The 16,036-nt window shown below is 39.2% G+C and overlaps 1 protein-coding gene across 1 annotated transcript in view; it reads left to right on the top strand.

Annotated features, from left to right (window-relative positions):
* Positions 1–13,563: 13,563 nt before the first annotated feature.
* Positions 13,564–16,036, top strand: part of onecutl (one cut domain, family member, like) — a 6,669-nt gene continuing 4,196 nt past the window's right edge. The window contains exons 1-2 of the mRNA XM_016289250.1: positions 13,564–13,965; positions 14,201–15,505. Coding sequence (XP_016144736.1) covers positions 14,458–15,505 — 1,048 coding nt within the window. The 5' untranslated portion in view covers positions 13,564–13,965; positions 14,201–14,457. The remainder of the gene's footprint in view (positions 13,966–14,200; positions 15,506–16,036) is intronic.

Genomic DNA, 16,036 nt, shown 5'->3' with positions numbered 1-16,036 from the left:
ATCACTCCTGTCAATGGAGCGTGTGTCTGACCTTGGGTTGTAGTTACAGACTTGGCACTGACTAATTTCAGCGCTGGACTTCATATCGACACTGCAATCGCTAATATGTTGGATGATAAATAACTATTGACTGTGAAGTGAAGGGAGCTCCTGGACAGGACAGAGTGGCTCGCTAACGTGGACCTCGAACTGAATACAGAAACTGCCCACCCATAGATCCAGGACCAGTGCTATCTGTCTTACATTTAACTACAAACAGCATTTTTTTTTAAAAAACTGATTTTGGAGGATTTCATCTGTAGTCTAGATGTTCAGGTAGATCAACTTATGTTGCAAAAAATAACAATTTATACATTGATCATTTAATAATAGTAATGTAATACTTTATTAAAAATAAAAGTAATAACAATTATTACAACAAAATTCTGTCATATATGCAACCTCATGTTTTTCTTTCTTTTAAACATTATTAGATCCCACTGACTTTCATTGTATGGACAGAGATATTTTTTTTTAAATATCTTCTTTTGTCCACAGAAGAAAAAAGTCTTAGAGGTTTGGAACTACATGAGGGCGAGTAAATGATAGAATTTTAATTTGTGGGTGAACTATCCCTTTAAATGTTAAACATAACCCACTAAGTGGTTATGTAAAACTTTGGCACCTAAATTTACACTTTTTACCCAAATGTGATCAACATCAACTATGATTAATTTAGCAATACATCTGAGCGCTTTGAGAACAAAGCAGACCCAATGAGCACTCTTTAAACAAAATGTAGGCGAGCAAAATCTTATATCGGCGAGCCAAGAATAATAATAAAAAAAGGCATAGCGTCTGACAAATCTCAAGAATCCAGAATCACGAATCAAGACACAGCTTTATTAGGATGCAGTGTGCATGTCTGCTCCATAAAGTTTTGAAGTGTGCTGCCAAGTTCACTGCAGGCTCTCACTCTCACAACATATGCAGAGCGCTGGAGGCAGAGAAAACTTTCCCTCCATCACTCCTCTCTCCCACATGCCCGGCCCCACCGCGCCTGACTTTTGCCCCGGTAGCCGCTGTGCCTCTCCAAGTGGATGGGTTTTCATCTCGCAGGGATGCGAGGGCAGCCACTCCGCTCCCCCTCACACTCCGTCCCCGCGGAGCACGGATTTACATTTGTACCGCTGCACAGAGCTCAGTACTGCAGGCGAACAGCCAAATCCATGCAGCACTGATTGAAACACAAAAACAGCTTGAGCGACTTCAGTCGAGTCTTTAGAGATCAAGGACTCCTCAGCCTGGAATGACGGAAGTGTATGCATGTAAAAAATATATATATATCAGTGGACAACGTACTTAGCAAACATATGGAGTGAGTCAGTATCCTCTAAAATATTTGCTTTAACACAAATAGAACTGTACTAATGTCTTGAATGTAGGCAATGCAAAAAAATTGTATTTGTATGCTATCTTAGTCTATATATAATTAATAATATAAAACAAATTTTATATGTTCACTCAAGAAGTCAAACCACTCAGTAATTCTTCTTAAACTCACACTAGGGTGTTGCTGGGGAGGACAGAGGCAAAAAAGAAAGATGTAACCGACATCTCAATCATTTGAGTAATTTTTCTGAGCAGTGGCCATAAGCAAGGAAAGGGCCTTTGTCCTAGACGGCTTTCATTTCCAGCACTGCAGGAATTGTGATGGCTGTGCCTCGGGGCAACAGAGGCACCTTAAGGAGCCCCACCTTTAAATCCAGTGTGCTGTGACTCCAACCGTGACCCCTAGCTGGAGGGATCCCTCAGGCCAGATTTAAACGAGCTCCCGCAGGTCCTTCTCCGTGCCTCGCTCTCCTTCACAAGCTCTTGCTGAACCGGTGCAGCCTGGTCTTCCTGGCCATTCTGATTTGTATAACAGTCAAAGCAATGGCTGGAATAAATGGCCTCACATTAGGTAAATGCCGTGTGGCTGTTCGCATATGCAGACGGGGAGATGTGCGGAAAAATCAGATGTGACATTTTCCATGCTGGCGAAAGCGAATTCCGTGTGGGCCGCAGTACAGTGCGTAGCAATTCTGGAGTGCCGCACAGTATTGTGAATAATACAGGCAAAGTGTCATGATGGCTGTCTATTGTTTTTAAGAACGTGCCTCTCGGTCCAAGAAGGAACTGATTTTTTTCTTTGCATTTGTGATGAAATAGATCCAGCTGTCTTTTTACCATCGTTTCAGGCCTCTTCCTTTTCTTTTTCCTTCCCTCTCACTATCATTACCACTATTATGGAGGCCATGAGAGACGCAAGGCAAAAGAGGCATACAATATCAGGTATTGATCCACACCCATCACCACACGGAGAAAAAAACGTGGGTTCAGGGGCTGCACAATTCAGACTGGACAGTGCGATCGATAGGATGCTCTATCAGCCGTTGCCATGGCAACTCTCAGAGCAAGGACAGAACCCCCGGGTTTATTTACACCTGTCTTCTACTCCCTGCCACCTTGCGCTAGTCCCTGCCAGCTTGTGCTGGTTTAAGTGCCACTCAAAAAGGGTAAATGTTATACAATTTTATATGTTATGTATTTTTTATTTATTTGTTTTTTTTTAATAGTGCAATTTGCATTTTTCTCCCCAAAAAGCGTACAGTATACGATTTTGTTGGTGTACACAATATCCAATGTCTTAATGGCCACTATTTGCCTGTGTTCTTTGCACAAGTGTATGGGTCTTTACTTTACATTGACCCCAATTTGCAGGTCAAGTAAACATGTTCAATGCTGCAGCCGTTGACTTGATGAGGTCATAAATGAGAGCTGGAGAAGAACAGTCTAAGGCTTTTTTCAATGAGCGCATGAGTGAGCAAAACACTGCAACAAAGAGCGGATCAGCAGACAACTTAACACTAGTAGCCAGCCAACTTAACACAAGAATCCTTTTAGATGCAATCTATGCGAATATGGATTGCATTCAAGGAGTCAAATGGCTAAAAAAGGTCATTACATAGAACATTAGTTAATTTGTATGATACAGTTAAATAACATGCTCAGTAAAGCTGATGTATAATAATGTATAATTAGCCTACACTCTTGTTAAAAAAATAAAGGTCCTAAAAGGGATTTTTCACAGCAATGCCATAGAAGAAATATTTTGGGTTCTCCAAAGAACCTTTCAGTGAACAATACTTAAAACAACCATTTTTTCTTAGTGTAAAGAACATTTTAATAATGGAGCTTTGGAAGAAATCTACATCTCTAAAAATGGTTAAAATAGGGATGCATGGTTATTTTTGACCAATTCTGATAATCTTTAAAATTTTATGTAACTAATAAATAGCCAAAATTAAAATTATGCACTATTTTGTTAAAATAAATGAAAAATAAAACACTAAAGACTAAAATGCATCACTTTAAATGCTACATTTATGCATCACAATATTATAATATACAGTAGGAAAAATGGATGTTCATTTCAAGATTAACTAAAGATTACTTTTAACAGTGTTATTAAATTATTATCGCTTTTAAAGATCAACTTTCAGTGAGTTTTAGATTACGGCAAAGATAATCTAAACGTAAAAACAGGAGAAATTAGCATGGATAATTAAATTTCCAATATCAACAACATATTGTGTGTGTGTGTGTGTTTAAGTGTGTAAGCATTACCGAGGCTGTTTTGAACTCCCTGTTGCAGTGTTAGGAATTGTGGTGAGCTCCATAACCTCACACACATGCACAGCTCTGACCGTCAACACTCTCCCTACCCCCTTCAATCAATGGTAGTTTCATGTGGCCTCTCAGCCCTGCAGTGACGTGTGTGTGTGTGTGTGTGTGTGTGTGTGTGTGTGTGTGTGTGTGTGTGTGCGTGTGTGTGTGAGTGACCTATTGATTTATTGACTGTCTAGCTCAGCCTGGCCCATGGTACTGGAAAGCCTGGAGCTGTGGATCATTGGACCTACGGTTGCTGGGGTACTTTAGCCACAGTAGCCGCAATGCTAAATGACACAGGTTTGCCGCCAGGTGATAGATTCTGTCACAGTGCTTACGAGAAAATGAAATCTAAGGTGGAAATCAGGTGGCCAACTAAAAGGGGTCATTGCTAACTTGTTAATTGTCTCTCTGTGGGGTCTATGCATGCCAGACCCGCTTCTTTTTTTCTTCCAATTGCTCTCATCCACACCAGGCTATTAAGCTTTTCTCTCGCTCACATGTACCCACACACACTAGGACACCCCCTGAGGAGGCAGGAGAGTGGCGAGTGTCCAGCTGTCCTCCACCCCACCCCATCCCATCCCTGCCTTTTCACTGGTCAGTGTAGGCAGATTGAGGGGGCCTAAGGGTGTGTGTGTGTGTGTGTGTGTGTGTGTGTGTGTGTTTGGGGAGGTGCCATTAGCACAGAACTAGTAGCAGCTGGCCTTAAAGGACGGATTGAGTGTCACTGACCTGGCCATAGTGTCCAGCTGGGGGTCAATGCTCTGCCCTCCTTCAGGCACGTGCTGACCAGCCATCTGTGTGTGTGTGTGTGTACAGAACGGCCTTTTCTTTTTGAATGGAGTGACAGTTGCCTAATCACAAGCATGTTTGTGAGCAGCTGGCTTGTTTGGCCTTTATAAAATGTCTGTGAAGCATTGCTAGGGTCATCTTTTAGAAGGAAACGTTAAGGTCTGTTTACACCAAGAATGATAACTTTATTAGCATCCACATCAACAGACAATAACACTGTTTTTTTATAATTGCACACTACAGGTCATCTGCCACTTTGAATGCTCTTAAAAATTCTCATTGGCTGTCAATGTTTTTATCATTTATCAGGTGGAAAAAACTGCTCTGAAAGTTATTTCAATACTGTTCCTCTTTGTTGTTATCATTGTGGTGTAGACTTACCTATTCTAGAAGATTTGGAATGATTATTAAAACTTTAAAGTTGTAGTTATCGTTATATAGCATAATTTAACAGATGAAAATGAAGCTGTGAGGGATAGACTTGAAGTATTTACAATGGCATTCACTACATAAAGGTCCTAGATCATCTAAATTTCACAACTTTCAAAACTGTTTTATGGAGTTTTTGTATACCAAATGTTTTTTTAGAAAGATGTTTCATCAGATTGGATTGACGGAATTCGTCACATCAGATTTGTTGTTAAGCAGCTTCAGAATCCAGTGAACACACTGTGCATCTATTCCTCACAGCCTCGTTTTCATTCCTGTCAAAAATTAAATATAATGCTACCCTGACTAAAGTCTATGGGTATCATCCTTAGCATGAACAGGACTTTAGTAGTTACGGCATTCTGCTTAAGTCTGGCGTCACATGGATCCAAACACTGTATGACTGGCAAAAACAACCAACAAACGGTGCTAATATACACCTAAGGTGTGATGTAATACTACAAAAAATCATGATCCTAACCTTATCTCCAGGTTGATTCATCTTTTATAATCATTAAAATATTGTCCAGGATGCCGTGAGCCTGTGAACTGTAGTGTACACTGAGTTTTTAAAAGCTTAGCTCAAATGTATGATATGAATGAACAGTGCTTATTATTAGTGGTTGTTAAACTAGTATTCTCAACTGAGGTACATAGAGGCTTGGACATGGTAACACTGTTCCTTACGTCATGATTTAACAAGCAGATTAGGTCATCGAGGCCGTAAGTTTCATATTGTGGTGCCTCCTGTGTCGGAAATGATAATTAAACTCCTCTTGGATGATGTCAGGCTGAAGGTGCGGTAAGTGAATTTCAGCACAGATGGAGTCGAGGTGGATGTGCCTTTCATCCTTCTGGTCTTCTTCATCCTCCCATTCAAGGTGCTGCAGTCCCTGATCGAGGCACAGATTAATGCTGCGTCTGCACCCATCCATTCTTTGGTCCCTTTCTCCACCCCCCTCTTTTCATTACCTCCTTCCACCCTAGACGTGCTGCCTCAGACTGTTTAAGGTGATTGGATCATGCCCATCCTCCCCTTGTGGTCAGCTGGGGCTAGAGGTCAGTGACCTTTTCTTGATTGGATGAAATGGAATGGTCATTGTTGCCCTTTGTTGTCATTCAGTGGAAAACAAAGAGGCTTTAGTGTCAAAAGTGTCTGGGCACACTTTTTGATCCCTAACAATTTTTATTTTTATGCTGAGAGGCTTATTATACTTCAGTGTTTCCTGTGCATGTGCAAGCATGACAGTCCATTTACAATGCTTTACCTTACAATGATTAAATGGAAGCTTAATGTATAGTATACAGTATAAAATGATGCCATGACATAATTCTTAAACTGGATGACTGTAATTCTGGGAATCTATATTAACATTTCTTGGAGTGTGTGTAATATCTGCGATAGCCCCTGGTCTTTGACCTCTGACTATCAGGCCTCTGTTGCTAGGTGACTGGTGCATTTCTGATGGAGGTTTGTGGGGTGACAGTGTAAAGGGGGGTCAGGGGGCAGTGGTCACTCTAAACCCCCCTAGGGACGCTCACACACACACGCCACATTCGGAGAGAGCCGTGAGCTGAAACACAAGCTCGCATCAGTGCCAGAAATATGATAGGGCTTCTGTCATATCAGAGATTTCTGGAACATGGCACTTAGGCTTTTTCAATTAGTTATTAATAATTCCAAGCATGTAAATAAGCCACATTTGATGGGTAAAGCTTAATGATACTGTAAATGATACTGTATATTTTTATATAAGAATGTTTGCCTAGTACCTCTGACTTAAATGGATAGGTGACACAAAAATGAAAATTCTGTCATGTACTTACAAAATATCTTTTCTCACCTTTATATTTTCTTTTGTGTTCCACAGAAGAAAGAAAATAAGTCATACAAGTTTGGAACGACATGAGGGTGAGTAAATGATGACAGAATTTTCATTTATCCTTTTATAGGAATATTTGGGGTTACACAAAATTTACTTTGAATTGTTCCCCTATTCTTTAAAAAAAAAAGCTAAATTTTGAGTTACGTAAAGCTGCAATATGTAAACTATGCATTACTAACTTTGCATTTATGTCCCTTTTTTTTCAAACTTTTGTTGCCATGACAACATAATGCCCTAGAATGACTGTAAAAACATAATAATAATAATAATACATAAAAAATAATACATTTGAACAGAATGATCCATTAAATGCTTTTATAAAATAAAAGCTTTATATTTATTCTTTTAAATCCTTCAAAATTTTTAAAGAAAACAAGGGATGCGTCAGATTTATTTATTTAATGCTGCAAGTGCTATTGATTAAGCTAACTTGCACTGAACACAGAAAATTCCTTTTACAAAATCCTTGCATTTTACCCTTTATCTAAAAAAGGCTTGCATGTTATATTTTAACATGCAAGAAAAAAACACTTATCTTTAGAGGAATGAACAATTTATTTTCTTTGATCTGGCAGCTCAACATGCAAACAGTTAAGGGTCAACCAAAGGCAAACATAAGAGGACTTTGCTATGTACACACTGCAAAGAAACTACCATAAAGTAAAAGCATGACCGCAGGTCTGCAGAATGCCAGCTTTAAAGCCCATTCTGTGTTTGCATGTGTGTTTAATGTCCACCCCCCCAAACACTTTCTTCTGTAAGGGAATTCTCTTTATCCTCTGCCATTTTTCTCTTTCCACCCTGTTGGATTTGGCCATTTGTAGTAGAAGACCTTACCCTGGGGTGAAGAACACACATACTCACCAAGAGATATTTTTACTCTTGGTGTTGATGTTGGAATACAAGTGTATCACCATGTGCTTTGATACAAGTGAAAAAAGCATCCCTATGTGTTTGCGGATCCTGAACACTTAATAAAGCAAATGCTTGAATTCCCTCTGAAATATCAATTTCAAATCTTCTCCACACTTCAGATTCCTTAAAGATACCAGTATCGGACAGATCACTGTTAAATGATTGAACTTAAACTAAAGTAGTTATTCTCTCAATGTTTATTTCTGATTACTATTTAGACTTTGTGCTCATAGTGTGTGTACGTGTGTGTGTGTGCATCAAAGAGAGAGGGGAGGGAGGCTGAGACGGTATCAATCGCCAGGCCATTGAATGTATTGATTAGTTACCTTTCTTATTAACATGCTGATTAAAAAGAGCAGGAACAGAAGCCGCATCTAGCCACACACACACACTGAGACAGGGAAGACACCACATCGTCGGACAGGAAAGCAAAATGAATACAGGATAAATTGTGTGGAAATAGACGGATACAGGACACAGAGGGGACTCACAAAATGGGGGATTTCTAGGGACAGGAGAACATTGTCTTATGATACAATTGAAGATGGGATGGTGAACGTGGATGCTAGCCCCCACAGAGAGGAACGAAGAAGAGAGATGGGAAGAGGGGAAAAATGGAAGAGAGAGGGGCAGGGGAAAGGATGCTAACCCACTGCAAGGCAATCTCAGACCCTCCACCCACCCAGCATCTATTAGACTGGATATACAGAACACATACTCTTATAAACACATAAACAATGTGAAGGTTCACTTCACACACTCACAAGCTGAGGAGGTGTGACTGTTCTGCATGGACAAAAAGCAGAACATTGTGTTTGCATAGATGTGTATTTATATTGTGCAATGCATGTGGGTGTTTGAAGTGCTCTGCTGTTGCTGTTGTTATTCTGTGGAAAGAATGTGCAATGGAAATGCAGGCAGAATCATGTTCAGTGTTGTGAGGCGGAGGATTTTTTTAGCGTTAGAACTGAGAGCTGCTGCTTTTAATTTGGAGAAGGCCTTGCATCTTAAATAATTTTAGTAACACAAATCTAACCCTATAGAATTTTAAAAGTAAATTTAAATGTTGTGAAATTATTTAAATATGATTCAACCAGTTCCAAACGGATTCATCTGGATTGCATCATCTTGTTGCTTTGAAGATATGGCGTTAAAATTTGACTAAACTAAAGGCTAAAATGCTATACTTGTTTTACTGCGTAATTCAGTCAAATTTAAACGCTATGCATTAGCATGTAAAACATTAGAAATCATACACATTATATATATGGCCGGTTGTTAGACTCCGATTGCTAATAATTCACAATGGTAATAATAGATTGCCATCCTGCATGTTGGCAGCACGCCCACGTTTCCCAATCGATAAACAGAACCAGAAACAAGGGCGCGCGCCCATTTGAATGCGGTTGAACACTCTCTGTGGCTCAGAGGTTAAATCGTAAAATCATAGAAAAGATTATCCTTTAACATTGTGGCTGAGTTTGTGAATGTGACTAGTGAAACGTTACTGAAAGCTGAATATGAGCATGGCCTTAGTAATTCAGCAGACTCCCCTAATACAGTCTTGTCTTCATATTTGTTAGAATTATAAATCTCTCTCAGGATTTATCTGTAAACCGTTTTTATATATATATATATATATATATATATATATATATATATAACCTTAAATACCTTTACATAAATAAAATAGGCATAGGCCTGTAATATATATCTGTATGTTTAATGTAGGCTACTTGTACATTCTAGTGAATAATTCAATCTCCTGATTGACTTGTATTGAAACGTGCGGGACAAAAGAATTGAGTTGTGTATGGCATAACCAGATTTATCATTTTAAACAAAATAATACATCTAGTGGACATTAACAGCGGTACCATGAAAATTCTCTTAGGATCGTGTGTAATGTAAGATGTATTTTAATTATTATTATTTATTTTTTTTACAGTTAAAAAATGTAGGCTTTACACTTCATCTTAAGTTTGAACTTTACAACGCAAAATCTAACAAAGCAAAATGAATATTGACGTTCATGAACACACTGAAGTTATTTAATGAATTTCTGTAGCCTACCTTTTCTGATGCAGTTAGCTATCCCAGAAAATTAAATATTTTGCAAATGTAATTTTAAATAGGCCTATTTATATATATCATTCATAGATATGTAATTTTAAACTTTTAGAATTGTTATTACATAATCCTCCGTTTGACTTTTGGATAATTGTAAAGTTACCGTGTACCATTACAAACAAAGTTTGTAATGAACAAAGTTTTATTTTCATGTGATTTTCCGTGTTTCGTGGGCCTGCTCTCAGTGAGGTTCGGGCATGTTAATTGAGTTATTGACTTTTTTATCGATCGACTTCTTTTTTATTATTCACCATGCGTCCTATTATTTTTGGATGAAATTAATTTGTTCTAGCTCTACTTTATATTGTGCATTTAAATGAACGGTTTAGTTAGTATAGGACGTATCATTTTTAATTCATTTAATTGTGTGCTTTCAGACGTGTTTCCGAAGCCAAAATATTAAGACTTGGGCTATATACAATATTAACACTAATACAGGAGACAAAAACGCATGAAAACAAATATTGCTGAATGTAAATAATGTAGCTCACAGTTTTAGTAACCTCCTTGCACACTTGTCAAATAGGTTAAATTGGAAAGGAATAAGTGACATATTTGTAGGTTAACAGTAAAATATTTTTATTACAATTTAAACTTGCTGCCCAATTTCATATTTGCTTTTCCCCCCATCGCATTAGTAGATTTGCGTTAGTTCTTTTTATTTTGTTATATTGCTTATGGTTTTTAATAAAGTCTTCAATTGTAATATTTTTGTCAGGCTAGGCTATATGATAAAGCGCTGCAATCAAAAGACAAACAGATAAACCTGGATGAACAAAAACAGCTAGATTAAGGGAAATTATACTACTGCACAAGTCATTTTTAAAACAGTATTATTATTATTTTTAAATCCATGGTAACTGTTATAAGACTACAAGTATAAACACTGATTATTATTATTAACCGTAGTTTTCTATTAAATGTTTCTATAAATAGTAGCCTACTTATGCTGTATGAAGCCGATGTTTCAACAGCTTTGTATGTCTCCTCACAAAAATAAATGCACAAAATAAATTCAAATATTCTGACACAAAGGTTTCAAGAACCACACAAACAAGACAGTTTTCAAATGTGATCAATAACATTTATGTCTTTGAGATTTATCAGGAGGCCGAAAATACCAAGCACGGGAAAACAAATCTGGCTATATACCTCCTAATGCATATTACTTTTTGTGTATTGCATTGAATTTTAAAGTTATTCCTTACATACCATAAACATATTTTTTATATAGGCTACAGTATATACAATATTCTGTATATAAATATATAATATTCTGACGAAGAGCTTTTAGGCTCGAAACGTCACCTGTGGTGAGAACATAAATATTGTTCTACTTTTGGAGCTGCATGTGGTCTGCCAACTTTGATCTTCCTGATATACAAAAATGTGCAGAGTCAGAAGAATGCTTTCGTTGTAGAAGTAGAAATGTCGCATGTCCATATTTATTCAGTTTTACACATTTAGGCCACTACATAAAACACATGTAATTGATGTTATGTGCTGAGTGATATGCGCTATTTAACACCGTCTCTACTGTCTCAAACACAAGATGGTAACATTATGATGTGAAGGAGTTAAACTCTTCAATGACTTTCTTAGAACACACACTGTTCGTATCTGTCTGCTTAGCTCTGCTCGTTTAGCCTCATGTACGTGTTAACCTGCAGGCCTCTTGACACACACCGCTCGGGAGAAGGACGTGGCTCGACCAAAGGCTCAAAGAGCTCAATAGACAGGTATAAATAATTTACTTACTCGCTGGCCGCTGTTTTGATTTCCACGGTTTGTTTTGAACAATGTTTGATCATTGATACGTGTCCCAGACAGAGAAAGAGAATTGGTTAATAATATTCTGCAATGCCTTACATGGTGCTGAACTTGTAGCTCTCAGATAAGCTCTCCCTAATTCGTGCAGAAATCTTAAGAGAGCTATGAAATTATTTTGAAATAATAATAATAATAATAATAATAATAAACCTTCCTGGTGCACCGGGAAAAAATGCATTGTATGCCTATGTCAAAAAGGAGACGTCAGTGTATAGACAACCATCCATGATGATCATTGATTGTTATTTATCTATATTATATTTTAAAATATCTGTCTTGGTTTCCTTGCTGATGATGAGTTAATATCGCACAAATTGTCCCATTCAATCCACATGCTATGCTGGATTTTTTTTTTTTAGATGACTTTAAAATGCACAAGAAAATTATTAAAAGGTTAAAGGAAAATTCTTGTGTTTTATTTATAAGAATTACAAATTATAAAGGGTGTACAGGCTTATCGATGCACTCTGAAACGGATTGTTTTCATATCTTCTATCGAGCTCTCCAGCCGCAGTGAGTGAACTTTCACCTCGACCCTCAAACAGACCTTTTTTTGCGGTAAGAGCTGACCATTTTACCTCCAGCCACACACTCTCCGCACGCACGCACGGACACACACACATACACACGCACGCACACACCCCTCCCTCACTCGGCCCTGCTCAGCGCGGATCGATAGCGCAGCATCTGCTGCGGGAAGACAGCGGTCCCACATCGCACTGGAAATTTTTTTCAAGTGCTAGAATTGCTCCTCTCTAAAAAAAAAAAATCTGACAGACAGATAGGCCTATGATTAATATTCCAAGTTTCAAACACCTATCCGCATAAACATCCACCTCTCTCTCTCTCTCTCTCCGACACACACACGCGGCGCATAAATTACTTTTTTTTTTTAAATTTTATGGACACATGACAGAAGTGTAATTTTGTTGCTTATTAGATCGCGCGGTTTAGGAAAGGTCGCGTGTACTCTTAGAAAGAGGGTCATAGGTGCGCACTGGATAGATCAAGTGCATTGATCTTGTTTAGCACTTCTGTGATTGAGGAGCAAACTCTTATGTTAATTGTCCACTACACTGTAGGCTGACAGCTGATAAGAACCACTCCTTGTCACTACGCTTTGTTGCTTCAGTTAATTGCCCTTAGCTTGAGGAAATAAAACGGCTTTTAATAGTACATAAACGCTTTGGCCTTCTAATTAAACAGTGTTTTTCTTGTATTTTTAAAATGCCAAATGTACTATTTATTATCAACAAAAATAAACCTAAACATCGTTCTCGAAGGGCTGTAAAAAGTAGAACTAAATATACAATATTACATAAAATTTTATATTTAGACTCAAAATATTGATGCGCATTTTCCGTTTTAGCTAACAGAAATGCAAAATCGAGTTGGCCTGAGGAGGTAGCCATAGCAACAGTACGCTGAACACTTTTCGTTAGAATCCTTAAGTGGCCGAACACTTAATATATATATGTCTATCATTATTCATTGTTAAAGATTTACATATTACAAGTAGCCTATATGATAAAATAACCTGTTTTGTTTGCAAAGTCTTTAAGATACCTAGGCTATTTGACGTGTGAATAACTGTGATTGGGGCACCAAAAGCATTTTGGGTTACGCGAGAACCTCAACAGATTGCGCCCTGAAAATGTTAGTAGGCTAATACATTTTGTTTTAAGTCAACTCTTCTGAAACTGTATAATTCGAACACCGTCCCGAGCCCCACCTAAGACAATAGCTTCTTGAGGTCCGCAGGAGGGAAGGAGTTAACGAGGGTTGTAAATTCACCCCACATCTGTCAGATTTTAAGAGTGTGACGTACAGAGAAGGGGGGCTGGAGGAAGAGAGAGAGAGGAGAGAAAGAGTTGGGGCCGAGATCGATGAGGATACAGAAGGGCAAAACCACAGAGATAATGACAGCGACGGAGCGCAATGCTTAGACATACATCGGCGCTCATTTTTGACACGGTTGCAGCATAGCGAACGAAGTCCGGACATCGGACAAAATCGTACGGCTTTACGCGTCATTTGTGTTGCATCCTCGGCGAGAATCTAGCGGATAACGGGAGCGAAGGACCGGACCGAGCCATTGCTTTTTTTGAACACCGAAATATGCTGATTACACACAAAAGTCGTTGTTTCATAAAACCGACTGTTGTGTGATTGTAAACTCGGGATTTCTGCAGGTGTATAGAATAACCCATCCCATGATCGGCTTTTGATTGTGTTTTGGAGAGGCTGTTTCGCTTCTCTCCATTCAGTCGGATAAGCTATACGCTCCGAGGTAAGCAATTCTTACTTAATTCTTCTCAACCTGTTTTTAAACCTCGATATGATTGTTTAAAGTTTAATGAATTTTATTAAGTAGACAAAATAAGTGCTATTAACAGAAAAAAATATTAGTAACGGATTTAACCATCATAGGGGTTCAAGTATTATAATATTTGTGACTAATCAATAAAGCTGAATAAGTCATCAGTAATAAAACAGTGATCATGGTCCTCCTTTCTCTTTTTCAGCTTTGGTCACCAAGGCAAAAGCAAGACTGGCATGGATAAATTTAGATGCATTTATGGAACACAGAATTTGCTTGCATGACCCAAGATGGTGCCACTGCCATGAAATGTCTCTGAGAGTACATTGAAATCAGATTTTGAGATATAAACAGCATCAGGAACTGTTTTTAGATCGCATTACAGAAACCACACTCTAGACTGTTAGAAAAAAACACATCAGCTAGAATTTAAAGAAGAAGTGGAGTAAGGACGGTGCAGACATGGATGGTAATATGGGTGAGATGTCTGTGCACAGCCACGTAGAGCTGGCACACAGTCAGGACAGCAGAGCCATGCTGCACTCTCGGGATCTCACGGCTGCTTTCCCTCGTCCCTCTTTGGGAGGCCCCACTATGGGCCTGGAGTCTGACCACCAGAGCCCCGCGTATGACCACAGCATGGCAACTCTAGGGTACAGTAGGGACCCACCAACCAGCTGTGGAAGCACCTACACCACACTGACACCCCTCCAGCCTTTTGATGACAAATTCCACCATCATCATCATCATCATCCCTGCCTGCCCGTGAGCAACGTCATCGGCAGCTTCACGCTCATGCGAGAAGATCGCGGCCTGGGAGGAAACTACTATACACCGTACGGAAAAGACTTTGGTTTGGGACAGGGTCTGTCTCCACCGTTGGGCAGTGCAGGCCTGGAGACCGCCATGCATGGCTATGGTAGCCTGGGAAGTCAGAATGGACACAGTAGCCAGATGCTTCCAGGTGGCCATGAGGTCCATATGGGCAGCAATGGGGGTAACATCTGTCGAACAGTACCAGACTTTGGGAGGGAGATGTCACCGCCATCTCTGGGGGGCGAGCATGGGGTCAGCCACCAGTTAAACAAAATGGATCCCCATCAGCACACTCCCACCTACCACCCCCATATATACAACCAGAGTTATCAGCACCACCTCCCAAGCCAACAGGCCTCCAAGCTCGGGGATCTGCCCTCTTCTTCCCCTTCCTCCTCCAACACCAGCTTAGGAAGGGAGGGCATGCTAGCCAGCTCACAGAACTGCGGTGGAGGGGAGGAGATCAACACCAAAGATGTGGCTCAGAGAATCATCACTGAACTGAAGAGGTACAGCATCCCACAGGCCATTTTCGCAGAGCGGGTTCTGTGCAGGTCTCAGGGCACTCTGTCAGACCTGCTCAGGAACCCCAAACCTTGGGGGAAACTCAAGTCTGGCCGCGAAACCTTCAAGAGGATGTCCCACTGGCTACAGGAGCCAGAATTTCAGAGGATGGCCTCGTTACGTCTGGAAGGTAAAACGCTTGAGCTTGTTTAATTGAATTTGAAATGGATTGTTGTAGCGAAACAGATCAAATCCCCAAAATTAATAAGTAAATCTTTATTACTAAATTAATAAGTAAATCTGAGTATTGTTAAGAACAATGGCAAATGGTACATACAGTATATGATTAACCACAACAAAAAAATATTAAATAAAAGTTATTCAGTTACAATACATGAAAAGTACCACAAATACAACATTATCTTTGACCAACAATTGCTCAATTTACAGTAAAATATTGGCACTTAAATGTTTCAATAATGCTAAATGAACATTGTGTATATCATTGAGAAATAAGTAATATTTCACTTAAAATCCAGTGAATCTTGCCGTGTTACAATGTTTTGACATTAAAGAGGCTGAAACTTTAACTGTTGTCCAAAGCACACAAAGAGATCCAGAGAAAAACAGTAACATGAGAATGGATGAAGGTTGGGGGGGGGGTATGCAGGGAGGGGGCGGTTTTCAAAATGTCGGCTGGCGTGCTGCAGCAGCCCCTGAG

Source organism: Sinocyclocheilus grahami, unplaced genomic scaffold (genome assembly GCF_001515645.1).
Source record: "Sinocyclocheilus grahami isolate Dianchi unplaced genomic scaffold, SAMN03320097.WGS_v1.1 scaffold242.1, whole genome shotgun sequence".
NCBI classification, from domain to species: domain Eukaryota; kingdom Metazoa; phylum Chordata; class Actinopteri; order Cypriniformes; family Cyprinidae; genus Sinocyclocheilus; species Sinocyclocheilus grahami.
Note: the sequence above shows the minus strand (reverse complement) of the source record. Positions and strands in the feature narration are given on the sequence as shown.